General features: G+C 48.6%; 1 protein-coding gene across 4 annotated transcripts in view; it reads right to left on the bottom strand.

The window, feature by feature from the left end:
• The window catches only part of AP1G2 (adaptor related protein complex 1 subunit gamma 2), a 28,568-nt gene extending 18,928 nt beyond the window's left edge, over positions 1 to 9,640 (bottom strand). For 2 of the 4 annotated variants that reach the window (XM_079951832.1, XM_079951829.1), the window contains exons 1-4: positions 5,192 to 5,341; positions 4,112 to 4,316; positions 2,708 to 2,832; positions 111 to 252 (exon numbers count right to left, since the gene is read on the bottom strand). In XM_079951832.1, the coding sequence (XP_079807958.1) occupies positions 111 to 252; positions 2,708 to 2,832; positions 4,112 to 4,315 (471 nt within the window). In that variant the 5' untranslated portion in view covers position 4,316; positions 5,192 to 5,341. The other 2 variants (XM_079951830.1, XM_079951831.1) reach the window with 2 other exon arrangements.
• Between the last annotated feature and the right edge of the window lie 743 nt (positions 9,641 to 10,383).

A 10,383-nucleotide genomic window follows, 5' to 3' on the forward strand; every position in this document is an offset into this window, starting at 1 on the left:
GAGGGGCTGGGGAAACCCAGCCAGATGGACGGGTTATAAATAATAAATCATTACTATTATCATTGGAATCTCAGCTTTTTAAAGAAAAAATCCCAGTTGCGGGGTCTCACCTTCCTTCGCACGGAGGGCTGGCCAACCCTGGCAAGCTGTTCCACTTCGCCGGCCAAATCCCGGAACATGGCCACTGACCCCAGGGAGCCCAGGGTGCTCAGAGCTAAGCCCTGCACCCAGGCAGTGGGGTGCAGGAGGTCGCTACGGGGAGCAAAAGAAAGTGAGGTGAATGGAAGATGCAATGCTTTCTCAAATATTCACATCCCCTGCCCAAACAGCTTCCCTCAGGCACACAAATCCCACCTCCCGTATATTCCTTCCTATTCAACGCCCAAGTTCAACCCTCAAGACCTACCGATGGCCGCCATCTTTAACCAGGAGGAGAGGCTGGTGTTTTGAAAGACTTTTAAGCTGCCGTATTCTAGCTGATATCCCAACATTGCATTTCAAGGAAGCCCCAGCGACCCAGTTCCCTTGACATGTCTTTTCCCAAGCCTCAAGAGTTGTTTTGAGAGTGGAACAGACAGAAGGTGGCTCTCCTTCTTTGGAGATTTTTCAGCAGAGTTTGGGTGGCCATCTGTCCGGGATTGCTTAGCTGTGATTTCTGCATTGCAGGGGGTTGGAGTAGATGGCCCTCGTGGGTCCCTTCCAGCCCTACAGTTCTGTGATTCTGAATCTCAGCCTCCGTTCCTTCAGAACCCATAGTGCAGGTCCCTTCCCTTCCTTATAAATTCTACAATCTTCCAACTAGATTCCCAGGATCTTCACTGGAAGTTACACCTGAATTGCCCACATTACCAAATACAAGGTTGATACCTGTACATTTAAGGTGCTGGGACAGCACTTCAAACAACAACAACAATTTGTTATTTATACCCCGCCCATCTGGCTGGGTTTCCCCAGCCACTCTGGGCGGCTTCCAACAGAATATCAAAATACAATCGTCTATAAACATTAAAAGTTTCCCTAAACAGTGCTGCCTTCAGATGTCTTCTAAAAGTCTGGTAGTTGTTGTTCTCTTTGACATCTGATGGGAGGGCGTTCCACAGGGCGGGTGCCACTACCGAGAAGGCCCTCTGTCTGGTTCCCTGTAACCTCACTTCTCGCAATGAGGGAACCGCCAGAAAGCCCTCGGAGCTGGACCTCAGTGTCCAGGCTGAACGATGGGGGTGGAGACGCTCCTTCAGGTATACTGGACCAAGGCCGTTTAGGGCTTTAAAGGTCAGCACCAACACTTTGAATTGTGCTCGGAAACATACTGGGAGCCAGTGTAGCTCTTTCAAGACTGGTGTTATGTGGTCTTGGCGGCCGCTCCCAGTCACCAGTCTACTAACCAGTCTCCAGTCTAGTAACAAAGCCTTCTCCTGGAATTATGGGAACTGTAGTTTGCTAAGGTTGCTGAGCATTGTTAGGAAACCCCTATCCCCCCAGAGCTAAAATCCCCAGAGTAGACAGACTAGGGTTGCCATTTGTCTGGAATTTCCCAGACATGTCCGGGATTCTAATGATGAAATTAGAGTCCCGGGGGAATTATGAAAAATCAGCAAAAGGTCAACAACTTTGGGGTTCATTTCCCCAAAAAAGCTCCACAACGGTTTGGGCAATCCCCCCCCCCCATAAAAACGTTCAACAACTTTGTGTCCAGATTTTTTACTTCTTGAAAAATGGCAACCTTAAGACAGACCGAATGTTAAATCATTCCAAACCGTAGCTCTGGAAAGGGAACAGGAGACTCCTAAACAACTCTCTGCCGCCCCCCAACAAAACTACAGTTCCCAGGATCCTTTGGGGAAATCCGTGACTGTTTGAAATGGTATCATAGCACTTTAAATGTATGGTGTGAATGTACCCCCAGTATAACCCTAAATCAGTGTTTTTCAACCAGTGTGCCGTGGCACCCTGGGGTGCCTTGAATTGTGGTCAGGGGGGTCGCGGGCAACACTGGCTTCTGTCCCTCTTTCTTTCCTTCCCTCCCCCCCTATGATGTCCTCTCACATCTCTGACTCTCAAAGGCTTCCACAGCTGTTTGTTGCAACCCGAATACAAGCGAAAGCTGCCTCTGGGGCTGGCCATTGGGTGCTGGTTGCCAGGAGGTGAGGCGGCCTTGAAGTAAGGAAGCAAGCGGGCGAGGAGCCAAGCCGGCCAGTCTGCCAGCCATTGCTGTTGGGAAAGTGGGACAGACAAGTGGGAAGCTGGGCAGGCAGGCACCATGCTGGCTTTTATTGTGCTTGCTGTGTGCAATGCCTGCCTGGAAGCTGAGTGCCCAGTCCTGAAGGGGAGCCTTTCGTCCATGCAGGCCTGGCAGTGCCCACTGCTGCCATTGCTGCTCCCTGGGTAAGATGCTGGCCTCACATTCACCTTTGGCCAGACTCCAAAGGCTGGGGTCATCCTCTTCTGAGGCCCCCTGTGGGGCAGAGAGAGGAGGCACCTGTCTTTGGGGCAAGGGTGGCGGCAGCGGCTGCTCAAAGGACCCCCAAAGAGAGAGGAGAGGACCAGACAGAATGTAGTTGGTCAAGGAGGCCATGAATTCAAAAAGGCTGAAAACTTCTGCCCTAAATAATAGCTTTCAGTTCCCAAATCTGTCCTAGTCCACTGTGGGGGCACCCACTCTCTCTTTCTGCCCCCCCCCCAAACACCCTTCGGTTTCACCCCTCACTTCTTGATACTATTGGTCAGCAGAAGGTGAGTGTCCTGCTTCTCATCCAATAGGAGGGCAGCGCCAAGGTAGCCGATCCGCTTTTCGTGGAAACGATGGGAGGCCATTAGCTTCAAGCTCTCCATCTGGGTTCAAGCAAGAATAAGGAAAAAACACACAATTATTGATTGCGCCAGAACTATAACCTTCGATCGATTAACGCCCCCCCCCCCCCGCTAAATCCCAGAACCAATCCTTGCACATTCTAGCTGGGGGTGTATCCCACTGGGACCTTTAAGGGTTGCTGTTCGGTGGGGATGTTGAATGGTTACTTTAAATGTAAAGGTTCATCATTGTTCCACCTAATGTGTATGTCTTTAAGGGGCCAGAGCAAGGGCCAGAGCAAGATAACGAGACCCAGCTTTACAGCTGTGAAACATAGCAGGTGCTGCTGAGTTGCATTGATTAAGGTGTGTCAGCATTTGCATGTATTATATAAGGAGCAGCACCTAGCTCTACCATTACCCTGGGGGTTGGGTTGGTGGTTGGGTCTGGTTTGTTGTTAATGTATTTAGTGTATAAGGAGTTTTTGTTTTTTGTAATTAAAACCTTGCTTAAGTTATTTTTGAGTCCCTTTCTTTTTAATGCATGGTCTCCCCAGCAAGCTCTCTGCAGCGCTACCATACTGCAAATAGCCAACAGGGGATTGGCATTTGGGAATATTAGCAGAGGGGTTTTTGAGGGGTAAAGGTAAAGGGACCCCTGACCATTAGGCCCAGTCGTGGCCGACTCTGGGGTTGCGGCACTCATCTCGCTTTATTGGCCAAGGGTGCCGGCATACAGCTTCCGGGTCATGTGGCCAGCATGACTAAGCTGCTTCTGGCGAACCAGAGCAGCGCATGGAAACACTGTTTACCTTCCTGCCAGACCTATTTATCTACTTGCACTCTGACGTGCTTTCGAACTGGCAGGAGCAGGGACCGAGCAACAGGAGCTCACCCTGTTGCAGGGATTCGAACCGCCGACCTTCTGATCGGCAAGTCCTAGGCTCTGCGTCCCTTTTTTGAGGGGTAGTTGCATATAAAGTCGCTATAAGTGCATTAGCTAAAGAAGCTAAATGGAACCTGGGTTCAAATCCTCACTCGGCCATTAAGCTCACTGACCATCTGTTATCCTAAAACCACCTCACACGGTTCTTGCAAGGACATGTGAGGAAGGTAAGTTGGGGACGGAACTTTGTACATCAAGCGCTGTATAAATTTTATCAAATAAATACGCTTAGGACACTTTTGGAGCACTTTTAACAGCCAAGGTCCCCCCCCCACACACAAAGAATCATGGGAACTGTAGTTTACCCCTCACAGAGCTACAATCCCCAGCTCCCTTAACAAACTACTGTTCCCCACGTGCAGAGCAGGTGTATACCTGTCCAAAATGAGCAGGATAGCCCAGAATGTGGATGTAGAGCAACTTGGCTAAATTGGAGGCACGGGTGTCAGGCTCGTCTCCCCGAAAGGCCCCCCGAATCTTGGCGCTTTCTCGTTGGACCAGCTCCCGCTCCTCCGCCTGGGTTCGTGCACTCCGTATTGTCCGGATCAGGACCGGCAATGTGAGAGGTGCTTCCGGCATCCTAGAAGTGAAGAGCGGAATAATTTTTTTTGAGGGGGGGCCTTTGGTACGTGGCACCTGCAGGAACCTCAGCTCTTACACCCATTCTTCTGCTCCATATTTCAGGGAGCATGTCTGATTGGAAATCCTCATCTCAAGCCCAAAAGACAGGAAGTAACAACAGGTTGCTTCTGAGAATGTGCAGAGGGCCTGTATTCTTGGGTTCGGACTCAAGGCTTCCTGTCAGGAATGGATGCCAATAACCTGCCGCTAGGTCTAAATCGCTTAACGCAAATTAGTTAGCACCCTTTGACAAGTAGTAAAAGCGAAGGTTTTTCCCCCTCCAATACTTTCTTTCCACGTTTATGGGGAAGAAGAGGATTAATCCACATTCGCAGTGGAAAGCACAGAATTGAATTGTTTCCGTAAAGTGGCCCTTATTGCAGACGATTTCCGGATTGGAAATCAAAAGCCCTTTGTGGAGGCTTTAAGCTCAGTCAATATCTTTCTGCCCATCTCGAGTCTCGAATTTCACTCCTGTACCATAAAAAGCAGCCTTTCTCTGCCCCCAAACTGCCTCTTCAGTGTAGGCCCTCACAACTGTGTATTTAAATTGAGCATAGCCTTTCAGATATTTCGGTGAAATTCTCTCCCCTTCCTCTTTCCCCTGACCCCTCCTTCCACTTTGATGGACAGTTTAAAATGTGCATACTTTGAATGAATCTGCATATGCACATGAGCTGCAGGCAAATTTAGTGGGCCACCAGACGCCCTCACAGAACCCAAGGTCCCTCTCTGGCATGTTAGCACCCTTCTTTTGGGATTATCACCCCCTTTTCTTAACTCCCACCAGCACTTAATTTTTCATTCATTCCTTTCCTCTGGTCCCCTCCTCACCTGTCCAGAGATTCACTGCACACGGTTTCTTCTTTGTTTCACGATATTTTGGGGACACGCAGCGGGGCAGCTGCTGCCCCCTCTATCCTCCCCTTCTGCTTAGTCAACTTATTGCATTTCCGGACAACAGTCTGTTAACCAGCCAGGTAAACTCACCTGAACTTCTGCGGCTACCTGGACCCAGGGGCGCCCTCTGCTGGCCAGACCCAGAAAGGGACTTTTTCATTCGGATCTTTTTTTTTTTTTTTAGGGCAGAGTTAGCCAAAGTTTAGAGCTATTTCGGAAGGGAGGGATCTGTTGACAGACAGATAGGCCTTCAGCCAAAGAAGGGATCTTTCAGACAACCTGTTTATTGAGCACTCATCCAGATTTGTTTGTGCAGAGGTTATACAAAATTGTGCCACGTGGAATGGAATATTTTTTGACCTTAGGGAAACGTCTTAAGAATAAGTATAGATATATAGGTTTGGATGAGAGTTAAGATTGGATAAAGTAAAAGTGGATAGAAAGATGTTGGAAAAAGAAAATTATGTGGTTTTGGCAGTAATGACATAAAGGTTTAAGTAAAAATGAGTTGGTGAAAGAGAGAATGTAAAATTATAGCATATTAAGACAAATTATTAAGATAAAAACAAGGTTGGAAGGATTTGCTGAAATAACAATTTGAATTAGAATACAAAAATGGGAGGTGTGAGGAGGTCAAGGAAATAAGTAAAGGAAAGAAGGCTATGTAAAGGTTTGATGTATTTTTTTTTTTAATTGATTGTATTATTTTTGTCTTTTTTATTTTTATTTTTTCTCTTTTTTCCTTTTGTAACCTTTAAAATTTGAATAAATATTATTTTAAAAAAACAAAAACAAAATTGTGCCACGTGAACCTTATCCATTGCTTCCCAGTTCATTTTGCCATACCTTTCCTTCCTGCAAGAAGTTTGTTTTTCTTTCTTGTTTAAGAAAGCAGTTTGCTGTGCACCAAACCCACTTTAACTGTGCAACATGACTTTGTCGGTATATGATCAAATTCCATATGCAAAACAGCACCAGTCTGGTAACAGACCATACCTAATGTTCATATTTAATGATTTTTTTAATTTTTTTTTTAAAAAAGCTCGTAGTTTGTTGGGGACTTATAAATATTATACATATATATATATATATATATATATATATCATTAAAAAGGCACAGGTGGACTAAAGAATATGACCCAGATCCTGCATAGGTGGCCATGCATAAGAAGCAGATGTGAGCTAGCTGGGTGTATGTTCACAAATACTTGGAATATAAAGCTGTCAATTAGCATGACAGCTAGATGCAGACTTTGCCTCCAGAGGAAGGATATTTTTGAATATCAGACACTGGGGGGAAACTGGGGCCTTTGGTCTGGTCCAGCAAGTTTATTCTTACATTCTTTGGACAGGCACAAAACCTTAGGTTTCAAATGCCCTAGGCAAGTCTCTGATTTGCTAACAAGGGCAGCTCCACAACACTTTTAAAACACGCCCAGTGCACATTTAAACCACATGGCTTCCCCCTGGGAAATCCTGGGAAAAGTAGTTTACCCCTCACCGAGATACAATTCCCAGCACAGTCAGCATACTTCAGTTCCCAGGATTCTTTGTGGGGGCAGAAAATCGTGCACTTTAAATGTGCATCAAATGTGCTTTAGATGTGTGGAATGTTCCCAGGCTACCTGCTCTCTCAGCAGGAGCGGCCTTCCACTTCTGCGCAACAGGCGGAAAGGCAGATGCCTGAACTTCCTCACTCCCTCGCTCCCAAAGGGGGATCTTCCCTGTTGAAAGCCTGCCTGCCGCGCAGCTGTTAAAAAGGTCACAAGAACCTTGCGAGGCAAAACACCACCACCACAGCAGCAGCAGCCCTTTGGCCGTCAAGAGCATCTGAAGGGTGAAACTGTTGCTCTCCTGCCTTGCTGTGGCCTTTCAGTGGGTCACAGGCCTCCTGGCTTCTGCCCTCCAGAGCTCATAGAATCATAGAAGTGTAGTCCAACCCCCTGCAATCTCTGCAAAAGCATCCATGACAGGTGACCACCCAGCCTCTGCTTAAAAACCTCCAACAGACCCTCCAAGTGTCCCTATTTTCCAGGGACGTCCCTATTTTCCAGAGACATTGTCCCGGTTTCTGATTTGGTCCCGCTTTTCTTTAGGACATCACTATTTTCATTGGATAGGGACGCGGGTGGCGCTGTGGGTAAAACCTCAGCGCCTAGGGCTTGCAGATCGCATGGTTGGCGGTTCGAATCCCCGCGGCGGGGTGAGCTCCCGTCTTTCGGTCCCAGCTCCTGCCCACCTAGCAGTTCGAAAGCACTCTTTAAGTGCAAGTACATAAATAGGTACCGCTTTCTAGCGGGAAGGTAAACGGCGTTTCTGTGTGCTGCGCTGGTGCCGGCTCGCCAGACCAGCTTCGTCACGCTAGCCACGTGACCCAGAAGTGTTTCTGGACAGCGCTGGCCCCCGGCCTCTTAAGTGAGATGGGCGCACAACCCTAGAGTCGGACACGACTGGCCCGTAAGGGCAGGGATACCTTTACCTTTACCTTTATTTTCATTGGAGAAATCTTGGAGGGCGTGGAGATCTGACCCCCGAGCCATTTGAAGGCAATCTTGGATAGGGAAGTTTTTTTAATGTTTATGATACGATAATCTTTATTGTTATTGTCCCATAGGTAAAGGTAAAGGTACCCCTGCCCGTACGGGCCAGTCTTGACAGACTCTGGGGTTGTGCGCCCATCTCACTCAAGAGGCCAGGGGCCAGCGCTGTCCGGAGACACTTCCGGGTCACGTGGCCAGCGTGACAAAGCTGCATCTGGCGAGCCAGAGCCGCACACGGAAACGCCGTTTACCTTCCCGCTGGTAAGCGGTCCCTATTTATCTACTTGCACCTGGAGGTGCTTTCGAACTGCTAGGTTGGCAGCCGCTGGGACCGAGCAGCGGGAGCTCACCCCGCCGCAGGGATTCGAACCGCCGACCTTTCGATCGGCAAGTCCTAGGCGCTGAGGCTTTAACCCACAGCGCCACCTGCGTTGTCCCATACGGAATAACAAAATTGAAAAAATCTACACCAGACATTCAAAAACCAACAAGCCCTAAAAACTCTTGATACCCCATTTTTAAATACAATATACTCCCATACAGACTCCTCACAATGCGTTTAAAACCAAAATCGCATTTGGATAGAAACTGTTTCTCAGGCGGTTAGTCTTCGTCTTTATAACCCTGCACCTTCTTCCAGAAAACAGAAGATGAAAGAGATCATTTCCGGGGTGCGCACTATCCTGCGCTATCTCTGCAGCTTTCTTATGTTTTATGTTTTTTTCTTATGTTTTATGTTTTTTTAATATATATTGGAAGCTGTCCAGAGTGGCTGGGGCAACCCAAAAAAGATGAGTGGGGTATAAATAGTAAAATAATCATTATGGAATGTGACGTCCCTATTTTCATCGGAGAAATGTTGGACGGTATGCTCCAAGGAAGGACAGCCCACCACCTCTTGTACGAGTCTGTTCCACTGTCGAACAGCTCCTTCGGCTGGCCAGAGAGAGAGAGAGAGAAAGAAAGAGAAGCCAGCAGGACTCTATAATTTCTCTCTGTAATGTTATATAATATAGGAGTAGCCCAGCGGCTTCTCCATAAGGCTTTATGAGCGCAGCCATAGAGACGCGGCCAGAGCGTCGCAGCAGGTTAGAGGACTAGACCCCGCCCCCCACTTCCTCGGCGACGCTCCCACCAACCAGGAACTCCTCCCCTGGGCTTCCGGTTTCGCTGGCCCTTGGCGGAAGCAGCTACTGCCCTCCCATGGAGAAACCTGGGATTTGTGCATCGGACTTTCCCATTCCCACCCGCCCCCGAAACCTTCTTGGCGGAAATAAATAGTTCCGGCTCTTCAGGGTTCCCCCCCTCCTGCGCGTCTGAAGGCGGCTCCCTGCCTGGGTCGACGCGGGGCTTGCGGGTGCAGCTGAGCTCTGGGTCAGAGCGGGGGGCGGGGGGGGGGGAAGGAAACGGCCAAGCCGAGCTGCTTTTGCTGCTGCAACAACCTGGAGTGGGGTTTTATTTGGGGTGGGGCCGCCAAGCCTCCCCGCCCGGGCTCAGGGCTTGCAATGCCGGCGGCGGGCTACACTGCAGGGCTGTTGTGCGCTTACCTCCTGGCAGGGCCGGGGTCCGCAAGGCCCAGGCCTCCCGTTCAGCCGAATGAGCGGAGGGCGCCCAGCTGGCTACCTTGGGACATCTTGAAGCGAGTGGAGCAATAGGGGGCAGGAAGCAGCCTGGGGTAAAAGGTTGGCCCATAGGAAGGATTGCCTCAAAATCCGCATTAGGGCAATAACTTCATTAGGCCAACCAAAAATGTTCTGGTTTTTTGTTCTTATTTTGTGGTCTCTACAGCCACAGCAGGTTGTGTTGCAAACGTCTGAGTTTGACCTCGTCCCCAAAGACACACTCCTCCCCCCCAAACTTGCCCCCAACTTTTTTTTAAAAAAAATACCATATTGAGGTGAAAGGGGATATATGGAATGCTCTTCCCAGGGAGGCTTGCCTGGCACCTTCATTGCATACCTTTAGGCGCCAGGCAAAAGCGTTCCTCTCCTCCCAGGCCTTTGGAAAATCAGAAGTCTGGCCTTCTAAACTGTTTCATGGTGTTGCATGTATTGTTTTTGGATGTCATTACAGGGTGTATTTTTATGTTTTCAAATTGCAAACCGCCCTGTGATCCTCAGATGAAAAGTGGTACAGAAATGTTAATAATAATAAAAATAATATGTACCTTTTAAATCATAATAGTGTTGTAACGAAGAGTACCAACGTATGTGTGTCATTGAGGGAAAAGCTGAGTAAGAAGTGGATGCGATAGAAGTTGATAGGACTGTGTATGTTATGTAGAATGTAAAAAAGTCCGTCCGTCCCATAACACTAGGACTCATGGACATCCATTGAACCTGAATGTTGGGCATTTTGGGAAAGAATCGAGGAAATCCTTCATGCAGCACATAGTTAATCTATGGAACTCACTCCCACCTGAAGCGGTGTTGGCCCCAACCTGGCTGGCTTTATAAGAGGACTGCACAAATTCATGGGGGGGGGGGCTACTGGTGGCTACCAGTCATGCTGCCTTTGCTCTGCCTCCGTGGAGACTGCAGGAGAGGGGAGTTCTTGTGCATGGATTCTGCTTGTGGGTTTCACTGA

Source organism: Podarcis cretensis (assembly GCF_951804945.1).
Source record: "Podarcis cretensis genome assembly, chromosome: 13".
NCBI lineage: Eukaryota > Metazoa > Chordata > Lepidosauria > Squamata > Lacertidae > Podarcis > Podarcis cretensis.